A 15,140-nucleotide genomic window follows, 5' to 3' on the forward strand; every position below is an offset into this window, starting at 1 on the left:
AGGGCAGCTTAAAGTTTGGAAGGTGTTTTGTGGTTCCCATAGCTAGGCTGCAGGACTGATTCCATCATACAGATCTTAGGAAAATGACTTCATGGTGCAGACAGCAAATGTTACATAAATTATGCATTGCTACAACATTTGCACCTTTTAGATCTCAATAGCTGGGTCAGGTGAGTACACTGTATTCACTAAAGTTTTTCCCCACTTTAAATAATTGAGGTCAGCTGTTTCCAGTGAGGGGTCCTGGTAATTCGCCATCATACAAAGACATTGCAGACAATTGTGCTCTTCCAGGCTTGTGGTCACAGTTTGGTGAAGACCCTTTTCTGTTCCCTCATCACTGTGCCCCGGGGTACAAAGGCGGCTCCATAAAGACATGGGGTCACCAGTTTGGTGTGGAGGAACTCGAGTGTCCTGCACAGAGCCCTGACCTCAACCTTACTGAACACCTTTGGGGTGAATTGGAATGGCAAGCCACTTTATAGTAACAAATCCTCCACGTGGCACTGATCACTGGTTTATATATATAAGTGCTGATCACCATGAACAGAGCAATGCCAATTGTTATTATTTCTGCACAGATAACAGCATTTTGCTGGTGATTATACTGAACACTTTTTTTAATGGGCCTCGTTATTGATAATATATGCTATATGGTAGAAAATACACAGTGCAGCCAATTCAGATACAGATATCGCCCCTCTGATCTGCTGACCCCAGAAATATAAATAAAAATAATATAATAATAATGTAACAAAGATATATTTGTATGTATGTGTTGTGGGAGATAAAACTGAACAGCTCACGCAATCATGCATGTACATCATGCATTCCCACAGCATTACTGGGAGAGTTTACAAATCTAAGATGCAGATAACAAGAAGAAACAAGAAACTTAACCAGGTGTAAGGGTTGGCGATTGCTGACTTGCAGGGTGATTTTTATTGACTGGTTGAGGTAAATTGTAGGTTGTGTTTGGAGATTCTAAGGAGGGGCCACAATGGAACAGATTGTGACGAAGAGAGGAGAATTGTGAGAGACATCCTGTGTGTGAGGATTGGAGGGGGTTTGTGGTCGTGATATCGTGCCAATGATAGAAAATTCCAACTCTTAAATATCAATAACATTTCATCCTCCCGAGCAGCTTGTATACGATACAAATCACATACACTAAACACAATCACTGCCGTTTGTGTGCAATCCATGGCTTGTGATTTCTGTAGTGTGACTGAACTCCAAACATTATAACTCGGGTCAGAAAAGAGCATGGGAACCCTTCACCCTAAGATACAAACTACAACAACCTTCCCGTTGTGAGCTTTGACTCATGTGATTGGCTACAGCAACAAAGACCGTGTCACCTGTGCACTCTATGTGTTTGGGTGAACTTGGACTACAAATCACACACAAAGGTCCATAAAACAAAAGTTGCCATAGCTGCATGAGATAATAGCTCACGGTGAGTGCCAATGGCTGTGGGGTCAGAATGGCTTCTCCTCCTCATAGAATTGTCCTAATGTGTCCCCAGCCCATTAGTTGGAGAGGTGTCTTGCTGTATGTGGAAGCAGTGGTGTCTCTGCAGAAGTTTGATAGTGGGTCACAGTTCCAGCTTTCCAATCAGATGGCTGCATATGTGAGACTTGGTACACCTTGTTCTTGGAATGTATTCAGATCATTTAAATAAAATGTAATTATGCTTTCACTATTTTAGTAGCAAAGGGTTGAAGTTGCCGTGGGGCCTGAAGAAGACATTTCATTCTTTGTTGTATATGAAGATACTTCAGGTAATTGACTTGTAAACATAGAGTGAAAGATCATTGAAGGTTTCTCCTTTTATTTCATCTTCTTGCACCAAGATTGGGTCCTCCGGGACCTCACATATCACCCACTGCCTGGGGTCACTGCCTTCACCTTCATCTGAGCTGGGAACAGAATCCTCCAAACCAAATAGCTGAGCGCAACTTTCCAGCTGAGCAATCCGCACCTGAGAGATGGAGAGAGCTGTCACACCTCCATCTGGGGGCCCGTGATGTCTGTGTCACAATGATGGACTGATGGCCGATGTAGCTTACAAGGCGGCTACTTCCCCAAGCTGTGTGACCTTCCATCCGGAGATTTGAAACACAGAAATGGGTCATTAGAGGCAATTGCACAGAGGTGATGGGAGAGACTGGCCTGCGAGGATGACTAATGGAAGCCCAGAGCAGCACCTTCAGTACAATACAAACTATTGGCTTCACACTAAGCTCTGATAGGAACTGAATGTTCGTGATGGAGCCGCCTTCCAACAGGCAGCCATAGACGGAGATCTCGTATCTACCTGATCAAACCATTAACGTGGAGCACACTAATTGGGGGTGACACTTTCCCAAGCATCCCTGTGCTGGCCCATATGCCCTGGTGTGATAGATGGGTGGGCCTATGAGACAAAGGGGATACCATTGGTCCAAACGGCAGTGGCCCCTGGAGTATGAACCTGCCACTGTACTGCGCCATGCCCCTAACCAATGTCACATCAGCTGCCCAGATTGGAGCAGATCTCAGGGGGTCACCTGTTGGCTTAGGGCCGGGTGAAGGTCTCCTGCACAGAGACAGCGGCCCTGCAATGGCTGGACGCCCTCTTTTTATGGCAATTTAAAGTTCTTTCTTCTCAGCTCCTTATAGAAGGTTGTGAAATGAAACAAAAGAGTGACGATGTCTCCTTCTGCTGAGCCGATTCCACTTCCCTGTTGGGGCTTTAAATAATTCACTGCTAGTTTTGCCATTTATGACACCCGGGGTTCGGAGACAATTTGTGCAGCTGAAAAAGAGCCGTTTAGCTGAAGCATCAAATCAATAGAACAAATCCTCTGATAGCCATTCGACAGCCTGAAATACGGCACCAACAGCCCTCGGTTTAGTGACCCCACAGCTGCTATTTCCTGCAGCCTCCAATGTTGTGTTTTATAGGCAGATATAACTGCAGGGAGCGATCCCTCCGTCCATCGATGGCTGGAGCTGCAGTGGCCAGGGACGTTACATTTATGGTGCAAACTCGGCTGTGCAATTAACAGAATGTTGTGAAATCAGTGGCAAATGACAGGTTCTCTTTTAAGGCAGACACCCATTAGTACCCCACTGTCCTCCCTATTAACCCTGTATGGGGTACTTCCAGGTGTTGGGGAGCATTTGAGATCATCTTAAGATTCATTCAGTGTTCCAGGCTGGGCAGCCATATGCCAGGCCGGAAGTCATAGGAGAATGACATCATCAGCCTGTGCCAGCTCTGCCAACATATGGCGCCCACCAACGGAGATAAGGATGAGGGCAGCTGCAGTTCTCATTAACTTGAATTGCTGACATACAATTGCAGCCTCTGATATTTAAAGCTTTCACCCCTCAAAAGGGCACATTTCCCATATAGATGGAGTCCGGTGGGGTGTTGCCTGCAGGATTCTTGTAGGCTCTGAGCTATTTTCCATCGATCCCTCAGAACAACTGCAGAATAGATGGGATGAGCCAATCACACGTTCCCAACTTCTGGGGCCAGACACTGACAGAAACAGAACCAGCTGGACCCAAAAACTGCCAAGACCAGAGGATCGGCATGACAGGCACCTGGGATTTCCAGACACATAACGGGGTTACCATTGACGGGGGGTGAATATAGGAATCGTACAAGGATGGGGGTTGATTATAGGAGTCGCACAATGATAGGGGGGGTGAATATAGGAGTTGCACAATGATAGGGGGGCACCTCCAGGAGTTGAATAATGACAAAGCAAAGGCTAAAATGTGACCCAATAATGAAGAGAAGTGAAATCCGGGAGGGGGGCGGTTATGGTTTAGCCAAGGATTTGAGGAGCTACCCTTCCATCTATGAGGAGCCAGGCTTGGTTGTCCCACCATACACCAACCATGATTGCATACCATCCCCCCTTTGGGAATGGACACCGCCAGCCTAGGATCCTGATATTGTTGTCCCCTATGGAGAGATTGACATTCACCACCATGGAGAAATGGCCATGGAATACATAGAAGCAACCCGACCTTTACAACATTTACTGCATAAACCAAACCAAGATTAAAAAAAAATGCGATAAAGGGGCCCAACCAGTCCCAGGGGCCAATCTCACTAAAGGTAAAAATCCACCAACCAAATATCACTACCTGCTGGCACATTTGCCTCCATGTTCACTTTTGCCCCCAATGTGTTCTCATGGTAATCAGTGCTCAGCTATAACCCTGCCAGGGCTGCCCCCAAAGGGAGGGTGACCAACTCAGGACCCCCAGTGAGCAAACAGCCCTGGAATTCTTTATGGGGTGGCAAAGGAGGCTAACGGCCCCAGGATACTCTGTGGGGAAAGAGCACCCTAAGATTCTCATCAGGGAAGATAATCCAGGATCCCTAATAGGGATGACCATTCTGGAACCCTCTGTGGGGGAAAGGATATTGGTCCCAGGGTACTCTGTGGGGGGTGACTGTCCCATAATGCTTGGCAGGGGGTAACTCTGTGGTGGGTAATTGTCCTGGGGTTATTGGTGGAATTGTCTCTTTGCCTCCAATATGGGAAATCGGTCTGATGATTCACCCGGGCAGGGAGGTCCCACAGAGACCCCAATCGTCATCTCCCTTCCATAACACACCATTGGGCAGCACTGACACATTCACACAGATGGGGGGGGTTGTTCTGTGCTATTGCCCACTTCATGGTGACGAGAGAAGACAGGAAACCCAAATATCCGGCTGTATCGTGTAGTTAAACCCTTGACCTTGCTCTCTATATAACCTGATCTGTACCCAATATCACTTCCAACCTCTGACTGTCAGCTTAGAGGGCCAGGACCCTTTTTATTTGGTGGCATGTTCAGCAGTTTGGGTGTACAGCGCTGCAGAATATGTTGGCGCTATATAATGGATAACGGTAAGATTTGTCATAGTTGAAGGTATTCGTGAGAAAAAGAATTGAACTCAGAACCTCCATGGGCACCACGGCCCCACAAACATTTCCTTGCCCTCAGCCCGAGCGGACGACAGAATAACCGGAGTTAGAAACAACCCGTTGTGTGCGATCGCCATGAAATTCACAAATGCAGCCTTGGGGATTACAGCGAACTTCCCCAGAGACCTCCAGCACCCCCCCCCCCAATACAGAGCAATGCAGGCAGTGCCTTAGCCCCCCTAAACACACAGAGACCGGTAATAATTTCTGACACCATTGCCAACGAGTGAGATGTGACAAAGCAAACCAAGTACGGCCAGGCAAAACCGGTCCCCTGTTGGACTACAGAACCCCTCCCATTCTTTTCACCTAATTTCAGTCTTGTAATTTTGGGGTGAATGCGGACAGTGTCAGGCTATGACAGCACCCAGCCAGCAGCTCACCCATAATTCCCTGCACATCTGTCAGCTCAGATCCATCATCATCGCAGTCACATTGCTTCATTGTAAGAGACATTTTAATTATTCAGCCACCAGATCTACATTTTCTGGGAGTCCAGGGTTTACCAAATTTATGATCGGGTTCAAACATTCACAACAATGAAAGATGCAAACAAATTCTTCACCTGGGCTTGAGCTCGAAATGTGTCTTACGGGGTCTCAGACCACTGTGAACTCTATGATAGTTGGGGGGGGATTGGGTGAATAATCAAACTTTGGGGCAAAACCTGATTCCAAGCAGTACAAAACTCCCAGAATCCTTCCTGGCAGCTCCCATCCTCCATCGGAGCCTCGCCCTACCACTGTAATTCCGCCGCCTTCCAGCACACACGGCACTTGGAACTTTCGTGTAACAGCGGCATTTCCTTTAATCTACAGAACTGTGCAGAGATTCTGCAGTCCATACAGCGGGAGAGGTGGGGTCTTGCTAACAGCAAACATAAAAAATATATACACAAGTTAAAAACATCCAGAATGTCAGTACACCCCTCTGGCACGGGCCCGCCAGGCGGAGAGGCGCTGGAGCCGGTCCAAACTTTCTCGCTGCCCATCGTGCCAAATCCCTCAGGGCTTCTTCATCTTCTTCACTGATGACGAGCTGGACGCAGATTCCCGGCGCTTCCTCTGTGTGCGGAAAACAAAGATCAACGTTATAAAGGATAATACAAAAACAAAAAAAACCAGACAAATATAAATTAAATATAAAAATTCAACGGTGGGGGGTTTATTAGTCATGGGGGTAGGGGGAGGGGTTATATGATGGGAGTAGGGGTAACATCCAGATTGTAACATTTAGGATTTAATAATACAAAGCAGTTTCTTCCCAGAAATGTCGCCCCCGTATTGGGACCCAACTATTCAGTAACCACGCAAACACAGCTGGGTGGTCACGGAGATGGGTGGTGTGCTCAGCTAAAAGGGCCTAGGGGGAGATCACTGCAAAGCTGTTGTAAAAGTCAGTACACAACAAATTTTAAAAAGTCAGTACTATAAATCTGCGTGAATTCATTCCTGACGGGTCACAGCCATGTAAGTGCTCCCCATAGAGGACATTTCATATTTATAATGCTAATAATAATGACTTTTTATCTGTCAATAGGCTCTGCTTTAGCGGAGCTTTGCAGTAAGAATTCATCTACATTAATTTTTTCCAACGCGTTTCACTTATTAAGCTTGCTCAGGAGAAAGGGCTAACTTTGTCTAAAACATAAATCTATTGTTTATCATATGGCTAAATCTTTAACATCATGATATTCAGATTGTACCAATGTAGTCTGAATATTATGGGATGTTTCTCCTGAGGAAGCTTTATTAGCGAAACGCGTAGAGAACATTTAATAATGTAGATGAATGTTTACTGCAAAGAAAGATACTCAGCTAAAGAGGAGATTGTCAGAATTTATATTTTTGTAGACTTGAATAAAGTCATTTTCAATAATATTTATGTACCTGAAAATTCTTTTTTTTTTTTTTTTGTTTAGACTTTAGGTGAGGTTGCAGTACTGTTAGCATTTTCTTGCACTACTGACTCGCTTCCTAATTGTACTAATCTTACATAGGTGACCTACATAACCATGTAATGTTTTTTTTTTTTTTTTTTTTTTTGTATAATTTTCTAAGTTGTAACTACTGGGTTGTAGTACCATACAACGGGCCTTTGATACCTCATCTATGGAAACCCAGCCAGCAGATAATGGTGATAAACTACACATAGAAAAGGGAAAAGTAAGTACACCCTGATACTTCCCACCCCTTCATATCCATGACAGTCACGTGATCAGATGAGGGGCCAATAATGAGACCCTGCATAGAGCTGGAGGAACCGGTCTGACATCACCCTCAGGTATGGGGGGGCTCTGTTGATCCCTATTGATGTGTGATGTCATCGTAACATCATCAGAAGATCTCAATATGATTCCAGAGATTTATAAAGATCAGTAAATTGAAAGGAAAATATTGTACAAGAATTTTACTCCGCCCTCCCCATACCACAAAGAGATTGCATGGTTGTCACTGAAGACCCGAGCGGTGGACGGCAGCGCTTCCTCAATGTGCAGAGCTAACTAGAAGGAAGCAGAATCTCCAAAAAAACGAATAAAGATTGTCCCCAGAACTGACAGAGCAAAGCATTGGGGTTCCAGCAGACACAAAGCTTTGTGTGATCTCACCCCGCACCTCTCAGATCTTCTGAATTGGACCACACCAAACCCCCAAGGAGACTGAAAACCTTCCAATGGCTGGATAGTGCCACGAGGAGGTCACCCCCGAAATCCCCATTCTTCATCCCCAGGGTAATATGACGGAAGTGAAGTCCTAAAATTCCTGCGTCTGCTTCACATTTATTTTTCATAGATGTCAGCTGATCAAATGTATCGCCACAGAATGACTCTCATTCCCCACGGATAAAATGGCGATCTCTGATAATCCCCATACCGGGATCGGGCTGCAGGGAATAGGCCTATTAACCGACATTTATACCCAATGATCCGGCCTGAGTGGGAAACGATGGAGCAATTAAAATTTGTAGAATTATGTTAATAAGGAAAAAAAAAAACAGCCGAAACAGCGTCCCCTGTTGGCTGCTTTTAAGGTGCATTTTAGGAACTGGCACTGATGCCGCGCCCATTGACCCGTTGGGCATTATTTTGGGCCCAATCCCTGTCTAACGAACGCTTTTTACATGAAATTCCGAGATTTTTTGTTGCAGATCTTTGTACCGGTAATGCAGCCGGCGTTCCTCCACGCCACAATCCCTCTACGCATTATACATTCAGGGTTTTTCAGGTCTTTTTTTTTTTTCTTATTCAAACATTCCGACTCCATCTGGAATGAAAGATTTGCGACTGATCTTAACAATGTAACTCGTCGGTTTGAAACGAAAAAAAAAATCCAGCACAGAGCCAGCGGGGGAGCCGGCGGAGGGAGCTTAAAAGTCGTCTAATTCTGACTGGCAAACGGCGACTTCATAGACCCGGGCCTTTTTCTTGTGCCCATTAGTGGGCTGACTTCTGAGAGCGGGAACAAAGGGCTGCGGTGTGAGGCATTCTGGGACAGCCAACTCATTAGGGACGGATGACTGGAGTACGAGTTTAGGGAATCAAACGGCGGTCTAATCTAGAGTAGCTGGACGAAGTTCGACATGGAACTAATTTGCTCAGCGATGGGCTTTGTCTCTGCCAGACCTTCCATCTCCCTGGAGGGGTCAGCATGGCTCATGGGGGGGATCCGGAGAAGAGGGGACACAGCGTTACCCCCCGGCTCCCTGCAAAGCATTGTGGGAGGAAAACGCACACAAAGATCTTTCCCGGGTGTAACCAGGAATCGCCTGTGATCCCCTAATTACCGGCACGGGGCGACGCGATGATTAATAGGGATTCCGGCTGAGTTTTTGTTCCAGCTGCCGGCTGACACCTCATCGCTCAACGGGAAAGAGCATCAACACTGCGCGCCGGCTTGAAGGGCAATTCCAGCCAAACGGTGCAAATAAATATAAAGGGGGCCGCACCCTCCGCTACAAATACACAAACATGTGACAACCGCAACGCACAGAACACCAGGGTGACAACACGCTGCAGAAAATGCAATTTAACCAATTCCATGCTGCTGTCCTGTACTGAACCTGACACCACCGGTGACCCCACCACCACCACCACCGGTGACCCCCCCACCCACACCCTTAAAGACTGCGTCAGGGGTAGGATCACTGCTGCATTAATCACTATTCTATTGCTGCCTCCCAGCTCCCAGGTGAGCACAGCAGTACCATAAAACTAATTCATAAAGACATTTACATTTCTCTCTGGAGCTCCATTATTTGATGATGTTATAGATACTCAGCAGATGGAAGTCCTGGAGGAGGAGCAGCAAATGTTAAACCCGGTGACGTTCTGAATGTGACACAAAGTCAGAACATTTATAAATAAAGTTCAGTCTGCTTGGATTTTGCCTTAGCCCCACCAATTATCAACGTGCTAATGAAATTATATAAAACCTGTGTGAATGTTTTCTCATCCATATTTCTATTCTAGACTCACTGGATCTCTATGCAATGTTGACAAATCCCAGCTGGTGGGAGGGGCCTGTGGAGTGCTGTACATAACTTCCTGAGAACATCTCAGCACCAAAGCCCGCTGCCCCTTTCTCCCTGCTATGAACTTCTATTGGACGAAGGGACAGCCCATCAAATAGAGGCACCAATGGGAGAAATGGGAGGTAGAGATACTCCAAATTGATGGCAATAGATTTGTTTGAAGTAGCAAAATTTTGCCCAAATTTTAGTGAATCTAAAACTCCCCATTTCACTCAGGAAGTTGTTTCAGCAAGTTCTAGAGATTGCTTTAAGGAAAAGCTGGATGCTTTCTAGAAGCACAGAATATAACTGGGGATTAAAGTAAAGATAACAGAGACTGCTGATCCAGGGAGCATCCGATTGTCTCATGGGATCAGGAAGGAATTTTTTCCCTGTTGAAGCAAATTGTACCCGGGGGATTCTTCGCCTTCCTCTGGACCAACTATGTCTTATAGGGTTTTATATCTGGGATATGATTATTGATCACCCTTAGTAGGTGAACTTGATGGACTTTTTGCAACCTAACTTACTATGTACCTAATCCCAGCCCAGAAGAAGTATTCTGTATTTGTCTTACTATGGACCCCGCACATCATGATGACCCCGGGGAATTCTCGGTGAACCATTGAAATAAAATGAAATGTAGGAAATCTTTGTGTGCAGCCATCATTCTATAGGAAACCTCGAAATGTCTCCGCACCAAATCTCCGGCACCAGCAAAGCCTCAGAATAGAGATAAAAGGAGGGGAGCGGAAGAGCGGCGTCCCCGCCATTTTCCCCTGCGGGCTCCAGTCGGATTTCTCTTCCAAGGTAGTGTAAAACGGGCGCAGTGTGAATGCGCCTGACCTTTTGTCTTGGACTAATCTAATTGTGTCGTCTTTGTGTAATCAGCCAGGAAAGGTCAGCGCTGTATTTAACAGAGGGGCCTCCTTTAGGTAATGAATTTGCCTTGCAGTAAATTAAGTTGATTATGCTTTTCTGAAGTATGTCAAAGCACAGGTCAGGTTAACCGTAAAGACGCCGCGCTGCTGCAGGTGGCGCCGCCGAGGACCCGGTTCTGGTATTGGATCAGCGTGTCTTCATCTCAGATCACAGAGCAGAAACGTCTACGGGGAGACAAAATCTTGAACAAGAGAGAACGTCCTATGAATACGGCAATGTCCCGGAACCTCTCACCCCCCCACCACCCACCACCACCACCACCTGGAGTCATGTGACCAGCGGAACAGCCACAGAAACAAAGAAATTGGACAAAATCTAGCACCGAAACCTGAAAAATATCAGCAAATCATAAAAAAACAAAATTGGGAAACTCAAGAGGTTATTCAACATGGCTGCCACCAGAACAAATCAGCATGTCACATGTTATGATTACTGGACGGCTGCGCGGTCGCTGCTTACTGTGCTGGTAGATTCCCAGTAATAGCAATATACATTTTCTATATACTACTAGATTGTAAGCTCTTCGGGGCAGGGTCCTCTCCTCCTGTATCACTGTCTGTATTAGTCTGTCATTTGCAATCCCTATTTAATGTACAGCCCTGCGTAATATGTTGGCGCTATATAAATCCTGTTTAATAATAATAATAATAATAACTGTTCAAAGTTTAGATTTGCAAATTAATCCTAAATCAGTGCCCCAAATTCTGTCATCTCTGCTGGACCTTCTAACCAGAGAGCCCAGCACCAACGCTGCCTACACTAAAATAGAAATGGCAATTAGGAGATTCTGCCGCCTCGCCACCTGCTGGCTCGAGATGGGAAACATGAAATCCAATCAATTAATATTTCATAGCTTAGGAGAAAATACACAAACGCTTCAGATTGGTGATCAGGGGAGAATCAGATTAGGGGATCAGAAAGGATTTTTACCCTGTTACAGCAAATTGCATCAATATTTTATTTATGGATTTTTGTCTTTTTGCAGTTTAGGGTTGATGAAGGTTTTTATTTTTTTATTTATGGATGAACTCGGACTTTCTGCAACTTCACATTTTACTGAACATTGTCGGTGATCTCCAGATTGCAGGAAATATCCAGATTTTCTATACCCTGTTGCATTCACCCCACCCTGACATTTCACATTTTGGTGGACTTTGATAATTTGCTGCAGATGAAATCAATGCATCATTATAATAATATCAGAAGAAAGCAGCATTCACACACAATGCCGGAGACGGCAGACTGACGATCGCTCAGACTTCTCCTGCTTGTCATGTAAATGAATTCCTTTTTTTCTGCGAGGGAAATATTGATCACATGACACGGACGCCAAGTTATAGGCGGTCATCTCAGGGCAGGGCCCCAGGTATAAACCTTTGCCACGATCAATAGGGGTTCCTCTCCTAGCGGACAACCTGGCCCCGTAATATCAGTGACCTGGCCTAAAGGGCGAGATGGCCCGGACAGGATGAGAATTCATAACGTCTCATCTGTCTCGCTGTGACATTCAGGAAGAAACCAGGACAATGCTGGGGGTGCAGAGTAGTGGCAGCGGGGGAAGGGGGGGCAGTCCTTCGGGGGCCACACTTCTATCCGGATAGAGATAAGAAAACTGGTAATGTTCAGATTAATGTTACCACTGCACACCACAGATAAGGTGGTTTCAATCTTCTTGTAAATCACAATACATTCTGCATCTCTTTATAAAGTGCGCGGAGCGTTATCGCCGCGATATATCTGAGAACTCCTCTCCACATTGTACAGCTGAACAGAGCGGGGAGCTTAGTAGCTGCCAGCCAGATGTGGATTAAATAGAAGTCAGAGGGGTGAAATGATTATTTCTTTAGTGGCCCCAGGCCAGGTGAGATCCCGGCTCCATATTACAATGTACATAATCAGAAATATAATTCTGGAGCATCACTTTATCTATGAGGCGTTGCAGCATCACACGAAGAAAAGAAAAAGATGTTTTCAGCCCTATCAGCTGCGGAGACATCAGAATGCCCAATAGTTCATGATGGGATTGGAGATCCCCTTTAGAAAAAGAAATAACAGCAGACTAACAACTGGATAATTAAAGCAGAACTCCAGTTTGGATTTGTTGTGCTTTGCTGCAGAGGGAGTACAGGTCCAACTTTTTTTTACTGTGCATTGCAGATATTCTTTACCTTATGTACTGTCCTTCATAAATGAGAATTTCCAGCACTGAGCCCCAGCAGCTGCTTCTTTTATGGCCGGCCGCTTCATTAGGTGCACAAAGCATGGTGATTGGTCAATAAACAAATAATGATGCCCCCGACAGACAGGCATAGCCCTGACACCTCCAGATAGGATTTCTGTATCCATTCTGTATCCAACACTCTTCAATTCCCGAATATATAAATATTGCATTGTCTTTGTTCTGTGTTCTATGCATTAAATTACCCTCCTGCATACAGAATATCAGCCACTAGGTTACATTAAGGGGACAAATACCCCCTTGTACAGTTTACATTTCCAATGTCATTGTTTTAATGGTTCGATGTAGGCTTTCCTAATTATTATGTGACACGTGTCTCACTTTAATCATGTGATCTCTTGCTCTTTTTGTGATTTGTTGGGAGTGTTGGATTGACAGTGGCTCGTCCCTTCATTAAAATTTATGCCAGGGCAGCAAAGACGAAGCCAGTAGGATATATAAAACATAGATCGCACTATTATCAGTGTTCTTCCCAGGCCCTTTTAGCCGGGCACACCACCTGGCACTTTTCAGTAACCACCTAGCTGTTTCGGAGTGCTTACTGAAAATGTAAGTCACAATACAGGGTCACCTCCCACCTACAGTTTCTTCCCACCCAACTTTAAAAAATTGAATATTGTATTATCAATAGGTTTCTCACCTGCAGGCATAACCGTGAATGTCCAAACCATTTGCCTATTGCATTTTGATCGGCTCATCTACAATACAGCCCTCTGTGTGCACCGATGTGCAGGCGTCAAGCTGCTGCATTACAGGTTAACCAATCAAACTACACAACAGACACATGTGTGTTATGCCGATCCTGGATTGGTTCCTACAAGCTAATGTGTTTTTTGTGGGACCAATATGCCCATTGTTAGGCCGCAGGGTCCCTAAACTATCATCAAGCCACAGGAACAGTAGAGATGAAAGAAACCAATAGGGATAATGATGTTCATGCAGAGGCTTTGTGACCTTAAAAAATTCAAATCTAAAGTTTAATTAGTCTTTACATCGGTCATCAAATATGGCCAATTAACATCACTCACCGAGTTTGGTGTCAGTGGCGCTCCGACGACGTCGATGATCGGATCCTTTCCTTCTAGTTTGATGTCCTCCGTGCTGATCATGGCCTGGCCCTCCACATTGGTTCCCTCTGCTGCCACAGTTGTGTTGGTGACTCCGGTTTTGGATAAAGCTTCAAAGCGATGGCGAAGCATTTGCAGTTCATACTCGCAGTTGGAAAACGCTTGTTTGAGTTCGTACAGCAGAACCAAGTCACTGCGCAGCTCATTAAACATTTGGACAATTTCTTCAGTCGGCATCGGGTTAAGATCTGCGAGGCAAAACAGAGCACAGGATGAAATATCCGATCCAAATCTGCATTCTGAGATACCAGAGACCATTGAGCGGTGCCCAGGTAAGACGGGAACTGGCCAAAGGTAAAACATTCTGTTCTATTTCATAATCACTAGGAATGAAAAACTTTCATACTTCTATCAGAGATTATTCACAGGAGGAAGGAACATTGTGTGATGGGGAAATATATTTAAACTTTTAATGTATGATCCATACTGCTGAGCCAGTTTTATAAAAACATTGATGTTCAGAGCTTTGTTCCACTCATTGCATGTTATTTATGTCAGCTAGGTATTCCTTAATGCCATGCTAATAAGACAGCCGCCATGTTTACTGGCCCTGTGATGTGAAAGTATTCCCATAGTCCATATTAATTCTGCTACCATATCCTATGCAGGTAATCTATGCACCCAGCCAACCATAGCGATATAAGTGAATGATCACATCAAGCTTCCTCCTTCTACTGCTACTTGGTTCTGTTCTGATTCACCCATTGTAGGTGGTGGGCAGAGGTTAGCATGAGGCCTGGTTTGTGGCTACAAGCTGCAATGTACGCTGTGTTGTCACACATTTCTCTCATGGTCACAAATACATTATGTAGCTCCTCTGTGGGATCAGAACACAAGCCCGTTCCCTAAAACACACACACAGATACATCAATCATCCCCATGACCGTCACCTGTCCACCAGTTGTCTTTGGACATATTTTTTCAGATTTGCTTCGATTTTTCCTGCTTCTGATAAATCATCTTCAAGAATGGACTTCACTTTCTGCCTGATATATCCACCCCCCCCCCTTGCCAGGGGCCACTGTGATCAGATCATCTTCACCTGTCCAGGTATTTCATGTTTTGCCCGATCGGTATATGTGTAAATTATATCTGGATGTCACTGAATACTATTTCCATATATTTACTGATGTGATTACAATATTTAAGTCTGGTTACATCCTTGGGCTAAAGCACACTTGTTAGATTTTTGTCATTGGAAAGGATTCGTCACAATCCTTTCCAACAACAAAAGACTGAATGAACGATGCATGAATGAGCTCTGTACATACAGCACCGTCCTGCTCTATGGAGAGGGGAACATGACAGCGCAGCACCCCACTGTGCTCTCACCCCTTCCAC

General features: G+C 45.1%; 1 protein-coding gene across 1 annotated transcript in view; it reads right to left on the reverse strand.

Moving 5' to 3' along the window:
• Positions 1-5,421: 5,421 nt before the first annotated feature.
• Positions 5,422-15,140, reverse strand: part of DMAP1 (DNA methyltransferase 1 associated protein 1) — a 34,661-nt gene continuing 24,942 nt past the window's right edge. The window contains exons 10-11 of the mRNA XM_072419276.1: positions 13,701-13,987; positions 5,422-6,046 (exon numbers count right to left, since the gene is read on the reverse strand). Of these exons, the coding sequence (XP_072275377.1) occupies positions 5,987-6,046; positions 13,701-13,987 (347 nt within the window). The 3' untranslated portion in view covers positions 5,422-5,986. The remainder of the gene's footprint in view (positions 6,047-13,700; positions 13,988-15,140) is intronic.

Source organism: Pyxicephalus adspersus, chromosome 8 (genome assembly GCF_032062135.1).
Source record: "Pyxicephalus adspersus chromosome 8, UCB_Pads_2.0, whole genome shotgun sequence".
Classification (NCBI taxonomy): domain Eukaryota; kingdom Metazoa; phylum Chordata; class Amphibia; order Anura; family Pyxicephalidae; genus Pyxicephalus; species Pyxicephalus adspersus.